Source organism: Colias philodice, chromosome 12 (genome assembly GCF_061535455.1).
Source record: "Colias philodice isolate Cphi_HAF_F1 chromosome 12, ilColPhil1 Martin Lab GWU primary, whole genome shotgun sequence".
Lineage (NCBI taxonomy): Eukaryota > Metazoa > Arthropoda > Insecta > Lepidoptera > Pieridae > Colias > Colias philodice.
The window spans coordinates 3,012,621-3,038,010 of NC_143097.1; the positions used below are offsets into that span (position 1 = coordinate 3,012,621).

Genomic DNA, 25,390 nt, shown 5'->3' on the forward strand with positions numbered 1-25,390 from the left:
CGAATATATATTTATTTTGTTCAGTGATGAGTTGATGTTGAGACTTCGAATTTCAATAATCAATTAAAAATTATAATATTATTCAACGACACATCAAGTAATTCAATTTGACATTCCAATAAATAAAATAAAACTTAAGTTGATAATTCACCTATTATTTTGCTAGATTGTACCTACTTAATATTCATATTACATATATTGCACGCCTCATAAGCGAAGCGTTGAGGTGGGTACTACTGTCACTTCGCGCAAAACATCTGCCCCCCTAGTCAAGTGGATTTCTGTTAGCGTAGCGTTCAATAGAATAGACTACGAATGTATGAGATTGACGTAGGCTGTAGATAAACGTATCTACAGGTTACGTCAATCTCATACATTCGTAGTCTATTCTATTGAACGCTACGCTAACAGAATGCCACTTGACTAGGGGGGCTGATTTTTCAAACTTAAAATGTCTTTATGTATCATACATTGCACTTGTAAGATAATACATACACACACATATTAAGAAAAAACACTATTTTTAACGTTCATGATATTTTTGATGTCATTTTTGTTATTTAAACTAGTTAAAAAACAGTTTAAAAAAGTTCTGTCTTGGACGTCCGTGTGTCTGTATGACCGAAATACTTTACTAATCGAGTCTTTTTTTTCTCTTACGCTTGAGTATGCTCAGGAATAGAACCCTTTCATTTTTCAGGGTCTGATTCGATGTGGTTTAATTGTTATTAAATAAACAAAAATAATAATTAATAAAAATTTATTAAAAAAAATTATGAGGCGTGCACTTTTGGATTTTCCAAATTATTTTGTATCTATAAGTAATGTCAATTTGAAAGTGACTTTGACAATTTTCTACCTTCAGTTGTTGTGTGAAGGTGAAGGCTGCTGGCTGAACTGAAGTTGATTAGTCCGTTGAAGTGATTGAAGGTTATAGTGACAGCGATAGTGTATTCGTTTTACGATCTATTTCTGACGATATTTTTAACAACATTACTGCGGAGAAATACTAAATCATGCAGCATCTCACTGTTTTTATGGTAAGAAATTAAAATAAAATTTACATTGTAGAATAAGTTTAACAAACGATTTCGAAATGATCTAACCTCTACTGTTTGTCAAAAGGATATCGAAAGTTCCCGTTCTTATATAGACGAATTATATTCTATCGAAGAGCTGAAGATTTTTGATGCCCTAATTGCACTGAAGAATTCAGTAATTGGTAGTAATCGTCAGAAAAGCGCCGTCATACAACAAGGGATTGTATCTCGGTTGTTGCAGTTGATGTCTGAAAATAATTGGGATCCAAATATAAGATTAGAGGCCACTATTACAATCGGTAACTATTCTTTTGCTTATAATTGATCATTTTGGTCAAGGGCAAGTTTTGAAATAATTTAAGTTGTGGTACATTTTGGTCATTATTTTCATAACATTCCAATGGTTTTGTAAACATAGCTCAAAATAAGCGATTTCAACATTTAGTTTTATGAAAAATGTTAGAGATATCATGTTTCTATTTTTTTCCCAAATGTCTCTGTGTTTATTCAAATATAATATATATGTGTTATTCGGATATGCTTTTTAAAATTAATTTTGTACAATCTGTCCTTTTGACAAATGAACCTTATGACAGGAGCGGAACCTCCTGACACAAACATTTTATTTGCTTACTAGGAGTGTTCCAATCACAAATTAGTTTAAGACCTAATGTAAAAGAAAGAAAGAAATAATTTGAAGTGTTTATCTATTTAGGATCACTAGCTAAAGGTACACCAGAAAATGTGACAGCGTTAGTAGAGCAAGGTGCGGCTGTAGCATTAGTAGAATTACTTAGAGAAGTGCCAATAGGAACAAAGTTAGCTGAAGCATGTCTGTGTGCATTAAGGAGTATATTTTTGAATCCACCTGCACCTATATCTTCAGTGCCTGCAGATATGAGACTTTTGACAAAGTTTAACCGTAAGTAAATCTTTTATGCAATAGCGAATGAGTGTTTAGAGGGAGCCAGTTTAGTGATAAAATCACTTTGGAATTTCAAATTTAAAGGAGCCTCAAATTTTTACTTTATTACTAATTGTTATAATATTAATAATATGTTTGTTCATGTTTATTTCATTGTTTTGTAATAGATATATTACAAAGTACATTGTTGAAAGCTTTATTTTATCCTTATCTAAACTAATAAGATTAACCTTATAATAAATAACATACAGGTAAATTAGCTTGGAGAAATTTTTGCGTTTGTAGTAGTGTATGGTCAGCAAATAAAATAAAACAACATTTTATTTTTAGTTTTTATTTTATATATATAAGGGATTTTAAATTAAACTATATGTGTTTCTCCTCTGAAAAAGATAAGACTTTACTTTAATATTTGCACATTTAACATACATATAACTTCTACATTAACAATGTTACTAAAATGAAAAATTTACTAACCTGAAAAAGAAACGACATTTAAAGTTTAATTCTTTAGTTTGAGAAGTCAAAGGCTTGCCTCGACCATGTTTTAACACTGGAGCCATTTTGAATTAACAATATAAAGTTACAACACTTACACACAAATTAAACACTAGTTATGGCCCTGCCTTCATACAAAACTGCTGAATACGCCGTTCGCAAGGGAATAGAATGTGGATGCGATTTCCCTTAGTTAGCATCCAAGCTTACGTCTTTATAATTATTAAACTGTATAAATTCATTCTTTAACTCCGGTCTGCATCGTGCAGACATGGGTGTAAAAGTCTCATTTTAGCTATTAAATGTAGTTTTTAAGTACATCTGAGTTTTCATTTGGGGCCTCCGGCTGCGGGACATGTAATTCACTTCAACAAATATTATAACAATAATAACAAATAATAACAACAATCAACAAATACAAAATTTATCAATTAAACTACGTACATAATAATTATAATTTTTGAATGAAATGTGTGCTTTATGTTCTAACGGTACCAAACGACTGCACGTGGCACCTGCGGACAGCGTAAACTGGTTTATTCTGGTTTTGTGCGTGTTTCCACTTTCCACTATCAAGTGACGATTTATTTATTTGTTTTGTTTCGTAATTATTATGGTCAAATATTAATTATGAAACAAATTATTATGGACACGATATTTTATTGTTTCACGGTAGTCGCCTTGTCGTTTGCTCAAGGACGTAAAATTGAATGATATATTTTTTTTTATAAAGTCAAAACCATTTTCTTTCAAATAAAAACTTGTTTTTATTGAAAACAAAAGTGTTGCTAGGAATAAGTATAAAATTAAATAGTAATGTTAGGATATCGAAACATTTTTGTATAGGCCAGAACGATATAGTGGAAACGCGCTCTAAGATCTGAGTAATATACACACCACTACATATGCAAAAATTTCTCCAAGCTAATTTACCTCTATAAATAACCTTATCTAAATAAATAAGATTAGCTTCGAAGAACGCTATTCAAACAATGAATAATGACTTGAACTCTGTTGTTGAGTGGAGCAACCAGTTCGGATTGAAAGTCAATCCACTAAAAACGCAAGTCATCATTGTTGGTAGCCCATCGCTAATCGCGAAGGTTGACTGGGTTTCGCTTCCTTCAGTTCATTTGTGCGGCGCTCAACTCCCCTACAGTAAAATCGTCAAGGATCTCGGCATATATATTGACCAAACATTGTCTTGGGATCCTCAACTGAATGAAGTGAGCAGGAAGCTGTTTGCCTCCGCTGGTGCTTTGCGACGACTGCGTAATCTTCTACCCATTCCGACAAAGTTAGCGCTTGCTCATTCCCTTCTCCTGTCCCACCTTGACTATGCTGATACATCCTACCTTGACCTTTCTGAAGCCCAGTTGGATAGGCTGGAAAGACTCCAAAACTTCTGCATCCGATTTATCTTTGGTTTGAGAAAATTTGATCACGTCTCCGACTTCCGTAAGAAACTGAAATGGCTCCCTATCCGACTGAGGCGAAACTCCCATATCCTTCATCTTCTGTACTGTGTGTTGTTTGATCCAAAAGCTCCAAGCTATCTTCGAGAGAAATTCAAATACTTGAGCTCGAGTAATCTACGCTCCTCTACTAACCTTTTACTTCTGATTCCGGCTCACAAATCAAAATTCTTTCACAATTCGTTTGCAGTTCGTGCGGTTCAATTATGGAACTCTCTGCCCACAAAGGTCAGATGTGCTCAAAATTTGAACGCTTTTAAATTGTTATTAAAAAATTATTATCTATCTCTTGTGTAATTTTGTATAGCTGTCGTATTTACGTTTATTTTTATTTCTCGTTTTATTCTATTTTTCTGATCCCTTCTTTTCTACATAGTTACTAATATTTATGATGTATATGTGTGCTATGGATATATATTTGTATATGTATTTATGTATTTATTTTATGTATTGTATGTAAGTGTATGTATAACTATTTATTATAATTATTATCGTATTTATGTATTTATATATGTATTTCATTATTTTTATGTATTTTATATTACTATTATTTAAGTAGTTAGCTTTGTATATGTTTATTTTGTACATTTTTCAATGTGTTAGTATTGCCTTATTTTTGCTCACCCACATCATATTGTTAAATTTCCTCTGATTGTTGGGTTGCCTGGTAGATATCGCTACCTAGCGATAAGGCCGCCCTTTGCTGTTTATGTAGTATTGTCTTTATTTATGTATTTATATGTATTTTCAATGCAATAAAGTATAATAAATAAATAAAAATAAATAAGATTTTCCGAAGTTTTGTAAGACATAATATGTGTTTGTGTTTAATTATTAGACACATGGCATAACTGCCCTACAGTTCCGCTGATGCACTCATGTACAGATACTTTTGCAATGAAATAGTAACATCAAAATGCGATTGACTTTTTTTTTTAAGCTTTGCTCAAATATAGCTATGTAAATCACAAATATATCCTCAGAAATAGCCAAAGAGGGATCACCAACGTCCCAAGCTTGTGTTGTGCGTATCTTATCAATATGGTGCGGAGGGCCGATAGAGCAAGAGGCGCTATGCTCAGCGGGATTGTGTTCAGCTGTAGCCTTGTTACTAGCTCCCAGGGGGGTTACCGCACCTCCGATATCAAAGGTGCTGCCAGCGTTGGACTTACTGGCCGCCATGTGCTTTGAAAATGCTAATGTGTCACAAGTCGCTTTGCATACCAGGTGAGATTTTATTTCTTAATGGATTGTACTTCTAGATGTTAAAATATATTAGTACATAAATTAAATTTGTTTTAGACAGTTATTTTTAGGTCCTATAATCATCACATAATGTTACTTGTTGCAAGTTTTAAATAATTAATTGCAATAGATAGATGTGTTTCGAACTCGCGTCTTTATATTATATTTATTGTGTTAAATTACACATACATGAACATTGAACATATTATACTTATTTTGTTTTAAATTGTTTAGAGATAAAATAGGTAATTAAAAACTATGTCAAATGTAGGATAAGAACATTGTTAATAATGGTTTAATTCACTAAATAATTATTCACCTGAAAAACATCCTTGAAAGATACTCTATGTTAATAATAAAAATATTTTTCAGATGCGGCGAGAAAACAATCCCCGAACTATTAAGTCTTCTAGTTTCAAGGGACAAACCACTGCCAGTAGCGATGGGTGCAGCACGATGTCTCACATTTATTCATAGAGCAGGAGCTTTAGCTGCTGATGACAATAGGTATTTTGTTATTTATCCGATTATTGAAATCTAAATAGCATTGCCGCAATAATTTTTTTCTAGATACATAATTAATTTCTTAATTTCAATCTTGTCATTCTGTATATAATATACTGATGAATGAAAGGAGGAAAAAATTAAATGAGATTGAAAAGATTTTCAATTAGTCAAATACATTCACCGAATTTGATTATTATTCAATAAAGAGACGAAACTTTAGTTTTAGTTTTCACATTAGATAGATATTGTTTATTTTTAAGTGAATTACATTACTTCTTTAGACAAAGAATGGTTAAAATGTTGATAATTGGTATAAAAAAACAACTTAATCTATTAATGATTGATTCCTAATAGACTTCCATTGTTAATATCAACTAAATACATAATCGGCATCTTATGTATTGTAATTACAACTCTAATACATTGAAATAAAGTTGAATTTCTTTTGTCTTATATTGATCAGTTAGCTTGGTCGTAAAAATTCACAATATGTTTACAAAACACACTCGAGAACAGTTTAAAGTTCATTTTTGATTGTGTATTTAGTTATTATTAATTATTGCAATTAATCTACTTCTTCTTTTAATTTATATTAAGTAGGTGAATATTCATTTGGAGTTATTTTAATTAATTGTTACTGTTATAACTTAAACTATCAAGGTTACTTTAAAGATAAGTAAAGACATTTCAAATGTAGAAATTTTACCATGAAATGTTTTACTTAAATTTTATCCAATATTCAATTAATATTTTAATTCCTTAACTGCTTTAATTATTTCACCTGACCGAGAACACCTGACTTGAGATAGTTATTCCATAACATGTATTTTTTATTCTAAACGCAAATATTATATTTTTATTCACTTCAACTCTCTACAAATTTGTTGTAATTTGTTTATCATATTATATCTTGCAATTGGAATTTTTTAGAGTTGTAATTAAATTTAAAGCAGTACCCTGTTGGCACAATTTTGTTAATTCTAACAATTTTAGTACGCAAGTTAAATAAATTTCATGATAATCTAATTAATAAATAATACGTAAAGTTAACACGTTATAAACATTGCAGGGTAGTGTTTGGAGCGTTGCCATGTCTCGCTCGTTTGTGCACTAAAGACATGCCAGAAGACATAAGGGCCACCGCCGCAGAAACTTTGGCGTATTTGGCCGAGGTATGCTCGTATTTATGATATTTACAACAGTATTGCATTTATTTCTGTGTGCATTCGTGAGTCAATGACCGTTTTCCTTTATGCGGTTTATATAATGCGCGTTAATTTGTTATAATTGAAGCGTAATTGTTTGCAATTTACATCTAATTAACTAAGTAGTAATGTCAGTTCATGTGAACAAAATCGGTCAAGTAACTTTTGAGGTTATATTTATGCTTATGTTTTTTTTTACAAAGATACTTCACGTATCTGTTAGCGGCGGCTGGGAGGGCACATTCTTATCTGATACCTATCTTTTAACCACTCATATTCCAGAACTACACAGAACTTTCTAGAACTAATTCGAACCTACTATCCGTTACCAGGTAGACACATCCCTCCAAAGGCTAGCGGCTATCGAACCACCTGATGAGTTTGCTAGCAGAAATAATCATGTGTCCCTCCACGGCTATCCAGCGAGCTTATTCCAATACGATATCCAGAAAAAATATCTGTTATACTCGATTTAAGTCTTTAGAACTTTCTAGAACTAATTCGAAGCCACATTCCATCACCAGGTAGACACATCCCTCCAAAGGCTAGCGGCTATATCAAACCACCTGATGAGTTCGCTAGCGGACATAGTCACGTGTCCCTCTGCTGCGGCAAAGCAAGGCGCGTTCAAGTGTTTCGCATCTCTCGGTGCTAATGATGAAGATATACGAAAGAAGATTATAGAAACGCATGGTTTGATGGTGCACGTTGTTAATGGGATGAATAATGCGGAGCCGTCGGTAAGTTCATGCTTTATCTGTTTATCAGATCACTAGTGGTCCGCCCCGGCTTCGCCCGTGGTACATATTTAGTATCCTATGTCCTTCTCCTGGCTCTAAACTACCTCCCTGCCAATTTTCAGCTAAATCGGTTCAGCCGTTCTTGAGTTATAAGTGGAGTAACTAACACGACTTTCTTTTATATATATAGATAATCACTCTCAATACATTTATAATCATCACCATCACTACCGTCACTAACATGATTAACACCATCACTGCGTTCACCAATCTCATGAATATTGTCATGAATTCATGATCAAATTTTTCTGCACGGATACAGACCTTTTATGGCAATAAGCCACTTCAAAACAGCCTCATCTGCACGTAGGTAACTTAAATAATTAAAAATAAATAACTTTATAAAACTTTAACTTATTATATTTTATTGCACAGGTTAGGTTAGCTGCAGTGCGCTGTTTGCATTCACTTTCAAGATCCGTCCAGCAACTAAGAACAACATTTCAGGTGAATTTGATATTTACATTTTTCAATTTAAAAATTTATAACAATCAAAAAATTCATATGTATAGTATACTATACTATACATATGATACTATACTATACATAGTATACTATACTATACATAGTATACTAGCCTACTTACACCATTGAGATAATATTACTACGTATGGAGGAGACACCACGAACAAAATCTGTGCGCCATTTTTTTGCTCTAACTAAGTTTTAAAAATTATTATCTAGTTAGGTACTTACGGATGAAAGTTATTTCTTTGCACTTTTCCGTATTATTTGTATTATTTGTGCAATACCGTAACACACACGAAGGCATATTTGATGCGTTTCACTTTAAAACAAATAAAAAATGAGCGTGCAGTTACGCCATATGGCGTATGTTGAGCGGAACATAAGTGATGTAGGCGGTGTCGTCTCCATATGTATATCTCAATGACTTACACCATAATTTTGTTTTCCCCAGGATCACGCTGTATGGCGGCCGCTGATGCAGCTCCTAACCGACTCGCCAGACACAGAACTGCTCACAGTGGGCTCCTCCACGCTATGCAACCTGCTGCTCGAGTTCTCGCCGGCCAAGGAGCCCATGTTAGATCAAGGTTCACTACACTAACGCTTTGTATGGGTAAATGGAGGTGATCGTGTTTTGGGGTGATAAAGTGTAGAGAAATTTCAGAATTGATAGTTTTGGGGTTTTTTTTTGGATTTTTTTTTGGATTTTTTTGATATTTTTTTCTAATTGATACATGTGTGTTATTTGTTATTTGTTCTGAGAATGAGACAGAAACGACCGAAGACGCTAACTTGATGTGCCAAAAAAATAATAATATAGAATATTTTTATTTCTTAGTTCCTTCCAACTCTTACCCAAGTCGCAATTCCAATAAATTATTATTTGAATTTGCTTAAATATATCTCCCTCCCTGTTAATAGATAACAGAATATTTTGATTATTTTTTTGTTTATTTGTAGGTGCCGTAGAAATGCTATGTAGTTTAACTAAGAGGCCCGAAGCGGCGTTGCGACTCAATGGAATATGGGCGCTTATGAATATGGCATTTCAGGTATATAATATTTTATGTTTGTGTATTTATTATTTGTCATAAAACTTTTTAGTGCTGTTGATTGTTTAATTAAATTATTATTAATTATTTCAAACATCTATGAAATATATTATATCACAGTTCTTGCAGATTTTTCAGTAGTAACTATGTCTCCAACTAAAGTAGTTAATCGCTTTAAATCGAGGATGGCACTTTATCATGTTGAATAATGTGCGCAATTTCTTCCCGTTTTTTATTCTTTCGGCATGGCAAAATTATTTGCTAGTGTCAAACATATAGCACTGATTGTTACTGAATTCATTCCTAGATTTTTTTTAATGAAAAAAAAAATTATACATTTTGTGAATTTTTGTGTATATTTAAAAAAATTTCATTTGATTTTTTTTAAATTTCCTACATAAAAAATCGATATCAAACGAACAAAAAAAAATTAAAGTGTGTGTCTCAATTCTAGGCGGAACAAAAAGTAAAGCAACGAATATTATGCTGTTTAGGCACGGAGCAGATGTTCCGTCTGCTCAGCGACGGGGACACGCGCGTCATCATGAAGACGCTCGGTCTGCTGCGCAACTTGCTGTCCACGAGACAGCACATCGACGCCATCATGGGGGAATACTCGTCGCAAGTCATGCAGGTGCGTGTAAAAAAGGAAATATAAGGCTCGGTACACATGTTGCGTCAATAAGACGCAAGGCGCGATAAAGGAGGAAACTCGTCGCAAGTTACGCAGGTGCGTGTGTTGAGTAGGAAATTGGAACTTTTTATATAAAAAAAAATACAGAAATATAGGCCCAGACCACATGTTGCTTCAATGAGACGCTCGTTCTTCTGCGAAACTTGCTGTCCACGTGGCAACATCGAAATTATAGGGTGCTTTATAAAAAATATTTCCAAATTAAGTAAAATGTTAAAAATGTTAAAAAACTATTTTTATAAGGTATTTTTCTTTTTGTAATATTAATTTTATTACTTTGTTGTCAATAAATGATTGTTTGTTTCTAGGCAGTGATTGTAGTGTTAGAAGGTTCTTATCCGGCGGAGGTGAAAGAGCAGGCGCTCTGTATCCTTGGGAATATCGGAGATGGAGAGAAAGCTAAAGATCTCATTATGGCCAATGAAGATGTGCTGAGAAAACTAGTGGATTACCTGGTTAGTGTGTTTTTTTATGTTTCTGTTGTTATTTTGCGGTAACGGATTTTGGGAAAAGTTTTATTTTGCGAAAAATCCAATTGAAAACGTCGTTTTGTTTAACCCGTGACGCGTCCTGCTCATAGCCGGCACCGATCCCGATAGTGTCTAGGTAGTTCACAAAATCTAGCTTTTTATGACTACTGAGTTTGAAAATTGTTCTATATATCCTTTTGTTCTATAATAGGCATGACGAAAGATTTTGAAATCCTCTTCCATAATGTGTGTATACGTTTACTATACAAGAAAAACCCTATATTTCGGTAATATATTTAAATTTAACGAAGATAAAAGCCATTTTCCAAAAAATATTTATTATCTGTGCCAAAACAGCTCGCAGGTGTCATGGCGTAGGCGTGACGTCACACTTTGGTAAATACGTAATTATTTGTACGCATTGCGAAGAAAATTAAGAAAATATTTATTTAATATGTGTTATAGAAACGAATTTCAAAGTTTATAAGTGGTGTGCAGTATTGCAGTGTGAATCCACATAAAAATAATGCTCAAAAATGTGTTAGTAATTATTTTAAGCGAAAAAATAATAAGAAATGATTGTATAAAGTTGGCGCGGAGAACCCCGAACCATGTATTCGTGAATTCGCAATTATATTTCTGTTCTGAGTCGATAAAGTATACGTGAAACAATAGAAAATAAATAAAAATGCGTATTCTCAACATATTCATAACAACAAAAAACATCTGACGTGAGTTGTTTACTTAAGCGTGACGTCACGCGTGTTTTAGTCAAAATGGCCAACTGCAGTATTTCAATGTTTTATTTTATTGATAATCTCATTAATCTTAATGTTTTTAAGATTTCTAAGTCACTATATGTAATTTACCTGTTATACATTTTCCCTTAAAAACACTAATACGATCATTTATGGATACTGTCGTCATGCCTATTATATGCCATGTATGAAAGAAGAAGAAACTAGTTATAGCATTAAAATGTAACCATGACGATATATCTATATATATATATATAACTCAAAGGTGACTGATATAGTGATCTATCAACGCACAGCCCAAACTAATGGACGTATCGGGCTGAAATTTGGCATGAAGGTAGATGTCATAACGTAGGCGTCCCCTAAGAAAGGATTTTAGAAAATTCATCCCCTAAAGGGGTAAAATAGGGGATAGAAGTTTGTATGAAACTTTTTATTCCTTGGATGTATTGACATGAAATTGGGCATGTAGATAGATCATATGACGTAGACGTTCTGTTAAGATTTTTTTTTTAATTCATATCCTACTAATATTATAAATGCGAAAGTTTGTGAGGATGTGTGTGTGTACAAACACACACACATCAACAATTTACTCTTTCACGCAAATACTACTGAACAGATAACAATGAAATTTAGCACACATATAGAGGGTAACTTGGATTAACACATAGGATAGGTTTTATCCCTGAAATCCTACGGGAACGGGAACTATGCGGGTTTTTCTTTGAAAACGCGGGCGAAGCCGCGGGCGGAAAGCTAGTTATTTCTATAAAATTATAGAAATTGATTTTATTTTGTTTTAATTTTAATTGCTTACATTACACTTACATGATAATGCTGAGTTATCAAATGATCATATTCACGTTTTCATATCACTACACGATTGTCAAATACATTCACTTATATTTTCACACATTAACACAACGTATTTCACTACGAATAATAACAAATCTCCATTATTTACAAACAAGAAAAAAATGCCATTTTGCGTTATGCACAGCATTTGTGCGCAGGACGCTACAGTACAATTTGCGCTACGCACAACCGCTGTGCGCAGGACTTAGGTGCGCGGGTTAAAAAAAAATACGTTATCAGCGTTTGCTGAACTGTAAGTTCTATTGGTTCGATTGCGGGACACCCTGTATATGATACGTTTGGTCGTGTGTCAGGCGCACCCGGAGAGCAAGCTACAGGAGGCGGCGCTGTTCGTGGCCGGCAACCTCGTGTGGCGCGGCGAGGCGGGCTGCGCCGCGCGGCAGGCGCGCCTCGCCGACCTCGGCGTGCTGCGCGCGCTCAAGCTGCTGCGCCAGCGGCAGGACGCCGCGCACCTGCACGACAAGTGAGTGCACCCGGCGCCGCGCGGCGAGGCGGGCTGCGCCGCGCGGCAGGCGCGCCTCGCCGACCTCGGCGTGCTGCGCGCGCTCAAGCTGCTGCGCCAGCGGCAGGACGCCGCGCACCTGCACGACAAGTGAGTGCACCCGGCGCCGCGCGGCGAGGCGGGCTGCGCCGCGCGGCAGGCGCGCCTCGCCGACCTCGGCGTGCTGCGCGCGCTCAAGCTGCTGCGCCAGCGGCAGGACGCCGCGCACCTGCACGACAAGTGAGTGCACCATTGAGAGAATATAACTACGTATGGAGGAGACACCACAAACAAAATCTGTGCGCCATTTTTTTGCTCTAATTAAGTTTTAAAAATTATTATCTAGTTAGGTACTTACCTATGAAAGTTATTCCTTTGCACTTTTCCGTATTATTTGTGTAATATCGTAACACACACGAAGGCATATTTGATGCGTTTCACTTTAAACAAATAAAAAATGAGCGTGCAGTTACGCCATATGGCGTATGTTGAGCGGAACATAAGTGATATAGGCGGTGTCGTCTCCATATGTATATCTCAATGGAGTGCACCCGGCGGGCTGCGTACACGTCGAGCGTCCATTGCAACGATAGTGCTTATACTGAACGAGCTGTACGCATACACCTTTTTTTTATAGTGGGGAAATCTTCCAAAGATACCCACTGCCCCCGGGGAAGGAGCCGTGGATTATGTCGGATTCTTACCGAAAACCCCACTGTGTTCCGTCGAGCCGCTTTAGTGATGGGGCCGCGGGTATTGGTTGGAATTCTTCCGCGACTGTACGCATACACCTAGCACCGTGCGCCCTGTACTATGCTGCATACCCAGCAGTGCGCACTGTACGGCTCAGGCCCTATACCCGCCTGTAAACTGCGCAGCAGGCACGGTGCAAGCCACACGCTGTGCTCTAAATACAACCCACACTGCGCTGATACATCAACACCTCGTGCTCCACAACCCGTAACACGTTAGTACCTGAATAGACTTATTCTTCTATATAGCCCTCAAGTAGACCGCATCGCCCTTTTCCATCAAGCAGTCAAGTGGGTAAAGGTAATTTACGCTGTAAACTACCAAAGAGTAAGTAAAAATGTTTCATATGACCATGGACGTATAAAAAAAGATAGACGGAGTATCGCCTAAACATTGAGTGAAGCCTAGTAATGGCGGTGACACATCCATGTGTGTGTGCCAGGTCGATTGCCAGATGCAATAAAATTATCCCACACTTTAGTATCTTTATTTTTAAATTTGTTATACTTTTTATATTATGTACTCTTAACTATTAGAACCTATGCATAAATACAATTAGGTATTATTTAGCTTTGACGAATCAACCACTGGACGTGAAACCAAAGGAAAATGTATGAAAACTTGTTCAACCAATATTGGGGGGAGGAGAGGTAATGTCTCCTTAATTATTATTAAAATAAAATAAATAAAATGTCAGTTTATAACCAAACAAATAGGAAACATGCTTCATAGTTCATATGATTTCAGTATACATACACTTGAAATTTTCAAATTAACAGATGCCGTAGACAGTATTAATTGGCTGTAATATTTTTTTTTAATATGGTATATAAGGGTTAGCATAGTATACATGTTTTTGTGAAAAGAAAATGCAAAAACAAATTTGCATTTTGTATGAAATTATTTTATCGCAATTTTAAAATTAATTAACTACATCAACTCCCCGACTTTTGGGAGAATGAAATTTTGAAATGGCAACACTATAGCAACAGATGTCATGATGACAATGGCGGCTGTATTTTTTTCTGTAAATTTTGCCGTAATAATTTTGTCATTAAAACATAAAAGAAATAACTTGCTTCCCTGTGGAATGTAATCTCCTGTGTTTTGTTATTTAAAATTGTACTGTTGCGACACCATTTAACCACGCAAGACGGCATTTTAATTTTTTTTTGTGAAACAGTGACGCAGTTAATCAGTCGGTAGTTCACGACGTAATGGCGGCCGGCGGACTCTGGTGAGAGTGTGTGCGTGATCATTGTCTTTACACGATCGCTAGCTTACTACGGTGGCTTTACGTTGTTTGTTCGTAATATGGCGTCCGTCTTTTTTTATACGTCCATGCATATGACATTCCACAGATTACAATGCGCTTGATTTTGTATCAAGTTCAAATCGACTTGGATTTATGATTTTATTTTCACCGTGAAAGCCTGTGTTTAGCCCATTATATCATTGATTTTATTGTTACAGGGTGAAAACGGCCTTAGCACAGTTCAACGAATTTACATAAAAATGAAAGACAATACCCGTTACACTTGTGATCAGTCTTCGGCAGTGAGTTATCGAGTCAGTGTAGTTTAAGTAATGTACATAGATAAGATACTTGTTATCCGATGGAAATTAAAGTCAAAGTTAAAGTGATGTTTTTATTTCATGTAAGTAGGTATTGACTTTGGCTTTGAAACTATTTATTTTAGTTAATCACGTCCATTTGTTTCGCTCAATGTCGTAATTCTTCAATCTCTTTAACTAAAGAGGTGCTATCCTCTTATAAGAATTGTAGTTAAACTACAAGTTAAGGGTGTTTCACACACGCGTCGTTTCCGTATCTGTTCATCATGGTTCGTTACGATCTTAAAAATAACAGATGCAGAAGTTTGAGATATTTAACATACATAACATACAATATACAACATTTTATAAATAAGAAATTTAATCCTCCTTAATTAAATAAAGTCTTATGAAATATAATGTTTCAAAAATAGTTCCAAAATGTATCAACACATTTAAATTTTCTTTTTATCCTTATTGTACTTACTATATGGAAAAAATCTATCATCAAATTTTATATTTCAAAACATCTCTCAGAAGAAACTTTTCCTCGATACACGTTTCGGAAACGGTGCGCGTATGAAATGGCATAACCATAACAGTCATGTGTATATTGAATATAACTGACTATGTAATGTAATAGGGAATGTATGAAGGCTGGTGAAGTAGATTTTATATGGAAATGTTTGATGGAGGGTCTTATGCGATGTAGTATCAAGTAACTAAATAAATTGCATCATGTGAAGTCGAATTATTAGTAACTGTCTGTCGCTACCTTTCGTTTAATAGTGTGTTATTTTCAAATAAAAATTTTATGTACCTATGTAATGTAAAAACACATTTGGTTCCGGTTGTTCAAACTAACTACATATTTGCTTTTATTACGTATGAATTTTATTTTATACGACTTGCAGTTCATAAATTAAAATTTAAGTGCATTTAACAACGAGTAAAAAAGGGAATCTATTTGATAAGTGTAAAGTTCATTCTTATACTTTACAAATTAGCATACCCTTCGATTATTTCTAAATAATTTCGGAATATTTCAGTAAGTATTGCTATTGAATTAGTAGTACTACTACTAAAATTCCCAGATCTTTTTATAATTTTTCATAGATTTAAATTACCCAGATATTATTACTTACCTATCCAAGAATCAGGAGCGCAAATTTTGGGGAAAACTTGAGATATTTTTTTGTACTTACGTCTAATATGATAATTTTCTTCTTGCTCGGACATTATAAGTGGCAGTTACTTATACTATATCAAAGAGGGGTTTTTAAATGTAAAATCGTATTTAGTTCAAAGACAAACCGTACTTGAATCGAAATAGCCACAAAGTGATGTCGAATATTTCATTCCTTTGTACTTTCCACTCGATGGTCGCAGAGCTGTTAGTGGACAGTTTCAGTGGTTTATTATTTCAATATATTTTTTTTATTATATTTATTTTCAGATTATAATGTTTAAAATTTCACGTGTTCGTTAGAAAGTGGCTTCTTTTTTTCGCAAGTGCATTATGGAGTTTTGGCGCCAAATTATATTATAAAAAAAATTCACTCGGACTGTTTTTTAAGGTTCTTTATTTTCACAATAGCATTTTGTTTTAATCATTTTTTAAATCCAAAAAAATCCTTTTGGTCCAAATGCCGTTATTTGAAAACAAAAAGCTTTACAATGCATTATTGCTTTTAATTTCCTACCTAAAAGCGATTTTGTTATTTTCACAATGAAAGATGGCGGCTACTGAAGTAGATAATAAAAATTACTGACATCATATTGTTAAAATGGGTAATAAATTAAATCATGGGCGATATTTTTATTTGTTAAGAAAATCATTTTGTTAAATTAAACTTTAATTTGACATTAAAATTTATTATCTTATAATGTTTTGATTATTGTAATGAATCCTTTATCAATTAATTTTTGTTACCTTTAAATACATAATTAGTTTAATGGTTGTAATTACATACAGACTAAATACCATTGTTTATTAAACATAATATGCAATATGGCTTCCGAACACGACATCAGGCCGCGTACATATTGAAAACTGGATTTACAAGTGAATAGCTAAATTTTAACATTAAATCAATGAAAAAATATATTAAATGGCTCGATACATTTTTAAGAACAAGTCTTTTCACTCTTTATATATTATAAATTTACAAAGTGACAAAAATAATATGGTAATGTTTAATAGACCGGGAGATACTGACACAAAATTTCGAGTCATTTGTAACAAGGATGGCGGTTCTACAGGGGTCTTAGTACGCAATGACAAAAAGAAAAACGATGGTGTGAACGCTGGTGCCGGTGGCTTAGTCGCGTGGGCGTTTGTCGAACTCGTCGGAAAAATAGCGAAAGTCAAACGATTTGTAACACAAAAATTTTAGAATTTACCGATAGCCCATAAAAAAAAAGTAGGCGGTAGTGTCATGCCATACTTTTCCGGTGTGACTTACAGCCCGCCATACCGACGCGAATGTGTTGATTTAAATAAAACAATTATTCAACCATTTGTACCAGGCTAACTTTTGCACAGGTAACTATCGTCGTGCAGCCATTTACGAAAATCGCCATGCCATACTTTTCGGACGATTCCAAATGGTCGCCATACCGCCGAAAATCTGCAAAAAATTTTATTTCGCCAAACTTTTTGTACCAGTATTGCATTTGGATTTTTGGAGAGTATTTGATAAAATGTGACCATTATTATATTTGCCATACTTCTAGTAGGGGGAAAAAGTGCTGTCATACTTGAAAACTTAATTTATTATTAATTTATATAAGTGAAGATTTCCAACACATAGATCTTTGAAATTTTGTATTTATATTTGTTGATCCTCAAACTTACAGGAAAAATAAGTGCCATACTGTTACAAATCGTTTGACTTTCGCTATTTTCCGACGAGTTCGACTAACGCCCACGCGACTAAGCCGCCGGTACCAGCGTTCACACCATCGTTTTTCTTTTTGTCATTGCGTACTAAGACCCCTGTAGAACCGCCATCCTGTTACAAATGACTCGAAATTTTGTGTCAGTATCTCCCGGTCTATAAGTATCGGCCTGTTACAAGGTTTTACCCTATCGTTGTTATTTTCTGTATGGACGCGGATTTTTTTTTACCAATGAATATCCACTATATTGCTATAATCTTTCTATAGGTGTCTATATAAAGCTTGCCTTAGTTCTTGCGTTCAAAGACAATAGAATTGAAACTTCTTATTACGAAATTTAAAGCCACATTTGAATCACTTCAACTAACATCTCGTATTAGGAGTGAGATATGATATGACAGAATAGGAAATAGAAAGAGAGCTGTAGGTATATTAAAGAGTTTCAATTCTATCAGTGTAACTTTTAATGTTGTACCTGTATATTTTGTGACTGTGAAAACATGGTAATTATAAGTACATTGCACTGTATCCTATCGTTTATTGCTTCCAAATACCTGAAAATTTTAAAGTTGTATAATAATATTTTCTTTGTTGAATGCGGCTTAGGAATCTCATGCCTATAAAGTTGATAAATTAAATGTACATTTTTCGGATGCAAGAAAGATATTATTTCTGTATATAAAGATATAGTTAAATCGAAGTAGGTAATTCATTATTTTGCCAAAACATAAATCATGATTCGTATAAAATACTCATGACTTGGTGTTCATTAAATAATTAAATTAATACATAATATATTATGTGAGTACATGATATTTGCAATGAGAAAGCAATTTGATTCACTAAAATATTTTCGTACTATACGTAATTGTTAATACTTTGACGAAATTGCGTCCTATAGTCGAAATATAATTGGATATTATTATTCGTTATATCTAGGATAAATTTAATATACATGAACGAAGGCGCTATCATATGAATAATTTAAATTATTTCAGCTGTGAGCGTAGGTACCCTTAGCATAGAATTATCTAGAAAATCGGCGTTCAGAAACAGGTCGTTATCAAATTATTATGTAGGAACATACGCTTTAATGTATACGGATTATGTGAATAAAAACTAATAAAACGGTTCGGAATCAATGTTAATATGTATATTAAATTATATTTGTAGCTGTATCAGTGGCCAGTGCATGATTTGAAATTATTTTTATTCACATGTTGTCTGTAATTTTCGCTTATATCTCATTAATATTTGTACATGACATGTCAAATAAATATATTTTGTTTTTTTGTTAATAATGTGCAGATGATGTAAAAATGTTGTTTTATTTACGTTCCCTGTATAGGTATATTATAATCTGAATTAGGTATAGTTTCAAAGAAACACTTCGTAGGCGAAAAATTTACCTATTTGAGTAATAACTATATAGAATCAAATTTTCTTCAATTGGAAATCTTGGAATCGAAATTGTTGATTGTGAAAAAATAATACACTCAGTATCTATTACTATAACGCTATCCGATAGTCTACTAAAGAAAATTCTATTAAGTAAGGAAATGCTTAATGCATATAATATGACAAACTATAAAAACGATAAATTAAAGATCCTGAATTACATATTGAATTTATCAAAATAAAATAACATTTAGAATTTAGATTCATGGATATAAAGGCCATTTTCCCATTCGTTCTTGTTTATACGATAAACACACGTCTTTAGAATTTACACAGTAGACTATGTTTATTTAACCCTTATTTAAATGTTAATTAGTAATAATAATATATAAAAACAGTCTCACTGTGTGACTCGTCTCATTATAAATAATGAGGTCCGAGCTAAAAAAACTTTCTCTTTATTTAGGACGAGGTTAGCTCATGTATTTGCATAATAAAGGATGCTGGAATAACATCTTCATTTTCACCTAGAGATGAATGATAGTGAGTCACTTGATTTAATTATTCCATAAGCCTTTTAAACGCCTATTAATTAGCGTTTGAAATCTGGTGAAGGGTTAAGGCGAGGACGGAGAATATTTTCTTGGAAAATATCGTAACCAAAATTTGTAAAATCTTCACCAAACTTCATTAGTAGAAAAGTAGCGATCTATTTATTTTTAGATACTATGGGTCGAGTATAGGGCAATAAATCAATTTTTTATAGTGGTTTTTTTTCAATCTGACGGAGCTCGACTATGCTATAAGTTTTAACTAGATAAGATATACCTATAATAATGATAATATTTTAATAGGACCTAATATAAAGATGGGTTCTGACAATTAATATTAGATATCTAGGTACTATCTAAGTCTTTTTCAGTTATTTTGTTCACATTCACACTAAATAATAAAATTAAAAATACCATTTTCTATTCACCGAACAACAATATCATGTTTTTGAAATGAAAGTAGGTGAAAGGAAATTTAGTTCATAATGTTATTATACTGTCTTTGATGTCAAGCCAAGGGATGCTGATCTTATGATCTCTCGTCGGCAGTGTGCACTTGACAAAATATTGCTTTGATTTTGAATTATATACTCAAAATAGAAGTAACAAGGACTAAATTACGTTGGGAGAGAAAGGTCGAGTGGATCCTGTGTTGAAGTTTTAACCTATAGTGTTCAGAGCGGCAAGCGTTAATGGAGTGTCTCTTAAAATTGATGGTCGAGAGCCGCTTAATCCTGTATGAAATATAGAAATAAACTTCTAATGCTTTGGCCATAAAAGTTATATTCCTAAATAAGGCTGCGGATTTGCTGTAGTATTTATTAAGTGTCATAAGGTTTACAAGTGCTAGACCAAGTGGATCACGTTGACATCGAGCAAATTTTGGATATAGCTTTTGTGAGGGACATTAGTGCAAACGTAGGTATTATATAATCTGATTAACATTGTTATTGAAATGATGTATGTAGCAGAGAGTTTAGCAAAAAAAAATCACGCTTTACCACTCTTTCTTAATTCTTGGCAATTTTTTTAGATACATTTTTTTGCATACTATAATAATTTAATAATACGTCAGAGACTTGGTCATTTTTAGATGTCATAAAAAAATTATGCTCTATACGCTTTTCCCAAAATGTAACTTTAATCAAGATTCAAGGTGCCTATCAAGTTCTTCAATCATAGGTATATTAAGAAATAAAATCACAACATTATCGTACACACAGATCGTACATTTTCATTGCTTGTATTTTATGTGTATAAAAATCTTATTAACAATTAAAACTTTCAGACACCTTGATAGTGAACGTTGCATTGTATCGTTATGGTACCTATCGTTATTGTCTGTAAGTAGTTAATGACTGCGCGGAGACCAATCCTTAATCTAAGGACTGAAGTTTTAATATACTTACTTTCCGATTGTAGAACTAATGTTTCTTACTTCTCTTTCAACTTTATCCACAAATCACAATTTGCTCATGTTTATCGAGATTAGTTAGGCTCCGGTTATAGTTAAAAGTACAGTATCTACAAAAATAAATTTTATACATGAAACAAGACAACCATACTGAAATTAATAAAGAAAAATTGCAAAAGTTATGTGGTATCACCATTGATATAGAAAGAATCACTGGCTCTTTGGTAAATGCTATCCCTTCCCCGCTTTTCGCATCTTTATACAAACCCTGCTGTTGAATTGAAAACTCACGTTACCATCATTAATACGAATTTCAAATTGTATGCAGTCCTATACAAATGCATTTATTTGTCTGCGTTTTTTTATTGAAGGAACATAATATATCGGCACTCGTATTACAGTAGTAAGGGGGAATTCAAAGCAATCTATTTTTCCTCTAATTCTCGCGATTGACGCGCCAACTTGCAAAAATTACTATCTTTTATAAATTTATAAACTTTCTATCTTTATATATACTATCTTTTGTTGTGTGTTAAAAATTTAATACTTTTTAAAGGCATATTTTCTTTTCGGTAGATACATACTTATTAGATGTGCTAATTCGTATTGAGGGGGTGTGTTGTTTTCTTATGCTAGGTAGATACCATTTTATTTCCTTATTTTTATCTTTTATGCCAAATCGTTCAGAAGTGTAGAATTTATTTGTAAAAGTTTAAGTAGAAAAAAACGGGACAGTCAGCATTAACCTTTCTGAATATATTATTAACTATTTGCTGTTTTTCTATGTCTAAATTATACCTAAAAGAAAATACAACCTTCGTGTAGGCGTTCTTGAGAAATTGTATTAGAAATTGAAGTTTATTACCCGCTATCGACGTGTAAGTATCCCGACCATACGGAGTATTTCCCATGTTCCGGGTACCCCTGAGGCTCGTAAAGCCGTAAACTACAGAACACAGGCAGCTTACTGGGTCAGAATATTAAATAACGTTCGTCCTACAATCCTTATTTAGGTTACGGGGAGGCCATTAGGGTACTAGGATCAGTTTATCAATATTTATGGATGGCACTGTGAGAGTATAAAATGGTTTAACATATACATAGCTCTTATTAGGTAATTTTAGTACTGTAACTGTATTTTAAACTAAAGAACAAAAGACAACAGCTATAAAACGTGGCGCAACGCTTGTTATCTTATATTTATGTAGCTTGGAATTTTGTTCTTAATTACGTTTCGATAATTTTCTACCCAGATTAAGTTTAAAATATTACGTAATTAAAAGATGCAATCTAACTAGGTAGTTAAGAAATGGGATTTTTAAAAAAGCCCGTGCATCCAATCTAACTGATTGTCTTTGTAATGGGGAGATACCTAGATAAAGATTTTGTGTGGGCAAGTTTAATTTTATCTCCATCTAAATTTGCACGATCTACCAATGAAAAGAAAAGAGGCATTTCTCTCTTCTTTTTTTAAATAAAATCAATAAACAGAGTACTACTTCTGCATACCTACCTATCGATTAATTTGCAATCAGAATATTGTCACAGATAACGCAAGTAACGCATCCGCTTACACAGACTATACAGATTATGTAAGCGTGTCGTGCGTCGCGTACGTGATGCGGCATACGAATAATTGCATGCGTTACGGCCTGCAGGCTTTGGCCCTTGTATGCATTTTACAAGAACATAACATGTGCTCCCAGCGACTATGCGAAATTTGACACGTTTCGTGTTAATTAAGTACGTACTATTTTGACCGTAACTATATATACGGGATGGAATTTTGAAATACAGGGAAAATTTAACTCAAAAAAATTTAATATTTTCAATATAGAAAAATAAATTCAACGATTTTTTTGCCTGTCTCAAATGAAATTAATTTTAATTTAACTCCCTAACAAAGTTGATAATTTTTAATACGTATGTACCTATCTATATGTGTCAATAAAGTATTGATTTAGATACCTATACATATATCTACTACGGTATTTGTCTTCCATAGTGAGATGGGGCGGAAATTCTTTCTCACGGGAAGGATAAGAAATCTGTCATGTATGATACACGCCGTCAACTTCCTTCCTTCGGGCACTTTGTGTCGTCTATATATCACTTCTTTTTAAGATTTATCAGACATCATACATCAAATATACATAGAGCTTTACCAAAGATCTATAGGTATGTGTGTGGAATAGATAAAATATCCTAATATTGTTGAAGCCGAACTCGATAATGCCTGAAAACGAATATCAGTAAAATAGAATGCCTGGAAGAGTTCACTCTTGAGTGATATAATGTCGTCTTCTGTGCTGGACTAGTTATAAGTTTTATTTTTAAGAATTTATCTTATTATGCCAGTTATTTTAAATATATTTATGCCAGTACAATAAAGTGTAAATAAATAAATAAATTAGTAAAACATTCTCAGGCAATATCTATACTTGCACTGCGATAAAAGACTTAGGTACGTATAGATCTTCAATTATTATTGTTTCCTATTTATGTGATTATCTCACAACAATTAATATAATTATGTACGTAGATGTTATACATAATTTGATAGATAGTCTGTGCCTCTGCATAGAGGTATTCAAAATGACCACTAAGATGAACATAAATCTCCACCAACGTACAAATTCCCACAAGCCCTAAGCACATAGAGTTACCAAGAAAATATCGCTGTAAAATCCTTAAGGCTTTCAAATGAAGTCGTTCAGTTGTTCGCGGCAACATATTAGTTTGTCGAACCCTCGTCTCCTCACCGCACAGCCTCGCTCCAGATTACGTGATATCGCCGTGGATTGAACGCATATGAGCATTTATCGGGAATCGCTTTTCTCTGTACATCTGATATGACTTCAGTAGTTCAAGTATTCTGTAACGATATTCCGCTCTCCTATTATACACTCATTTTAATGCTGAGGCTCTTTTGTTTAGAAAATCGTCAATTGTATAATGCACCATCAGGAAAATAGACGTAATCAAGCTTTTAATTTTATAATTTATTCGAAATGATGCAACATTTTTTTATGAAAGTATCTTATTCACTTGAACTGAATAAAAACTATACAAATGTTATGAGATGAGACCATTCGTCGTTTTGGAATCTCGGTTGTAAAGACTCATTAATAATATCTCGATTTAGGTTCCGTGAATTGACCGCGATTCTGTAACGATTGTGCTTTGAAGCGATGTTATCTAATCGACGGACCAATCCGACTGGACTGGCTGAGATTTGCTATCAAGTTGATTATCTCAATTGATCAGACGTGCAAAATGTGGCTTATCTCTGTTACGGTTAAACAATTTAGTGCTTTGTGAGGAGACAAGATAACAAGTGAGAAAATATTATCTAATTCATTACTATAGGAAGGTGTGCTTATCTATACTTATAATAAATCTGTAGAGAGGCCAATTCTGTACATGAAATATATTTAAAAAAAACTATGAAGGGGTGATAAGGGATCGCTACTGATGCCAAAAATGCAATCAGTAAAATTTTTGTCTGTCTGTCTGTCTGTCTGTCTGTATATTCGTTATAGAAACAAAAACTACTCGACGGATTTTAACGAAATTTGGCACAATTATTCTTCATACTCCTGGGCAGGTTATAGTATACTTTTTATTACGCTACGATCAATATGAGCAGAGCAGTGAAGGGAAATATTGGGAAAACGGGAGAAGTTACCCATTTTTTAAGCTTCCGTCGCGTGTGCAGCCTTAATGGTTAAAGCTACATAGAAATCATGTACGACACAAATGTTCTTAAATTATTATATAAAAATAAATTCTTAGACCGCATATGTCTATCTTTTAAAATTGACTCACAATAACACGTGAAACTTCAATAGCTTAGCAATTCGGAGCTTTCTGATTATATTTGTCTACTCTTACGTTTACAACACTCTCACTCATCCCTAATTAAAAAAAGTTAACATTATTACCTATTCAATAAAAAAAGAATCATGTAAATCGGTGTAGAAACACCAAAGTTATACATGAAATACGCTATAAGTCATCGCGCGTGAATACTGCAGAATCATGCCATAAGGATTATTTTTGTGTATCAGTTGCCGCGTTCGACGCGCTTCGCGGCGGGAGCTATAAAAAGGCGGCGGGTCCGCACTCCGCACCCGTTTCGCGTTGTCACGGCATCACGTGTGAACGGCTGAACCGATTTCGATAATTCTTTTTTTATTATATTCCTTGAAGTACGAGGATGGTTCTTCTGTAGAGAAAACGTAAATATGTACCACGGGCGAAGCCGGGGCAGACCGCTAGTTCTAAATATGATAATTAATAATTTACAAATATGTTCTGAG

General features: G+C 33.9%; 1 protein-coding gene across 1 annotated transcript; it reads left to right on the forward strand.

The window, feature by feature from the left end:
• Nucleotides 1-884: 884 nt before the first annotated feature.
• On the forward strand, nucleotides 885-12,511 carry LOC149483852 (armadillo repeat-containing protein 8-like). The gene is made up of 13 exons (XM_089701330.1): nucleotides 885-1,040; nucleotides 1,126-1,339; nucleotides 1,756-1,962; nucleotides 4,922-5,165; nucleotides 5,556-5,690; nucleotides 6,760-6,862; nucleotides 7,420-7,635; nucleotides 8,071-8,142; nucleotides 8,615-8,750; nucleotides 9,124-9,215; nucleotides 9,670-9,849; nucleotides 10,218-10,364; nucleotides 12,310-12,511. The coding sequence occupies exons 1-13, from the start codon at nucleotides 1,017-1,019 to the stop codon at nucleotides 12,481-12,483; spliced, it is 1,944 nt and encodes a 647-aa protein (XP_089557456.1). The 5' UTR covers nucleotides 885-1,016; the 3' UTR covers nucleotides 12,484-12,511.
• The last annotated feature ends 12,879 nt before the right edge of the window (nucleotides 12,512-25,390 follow it).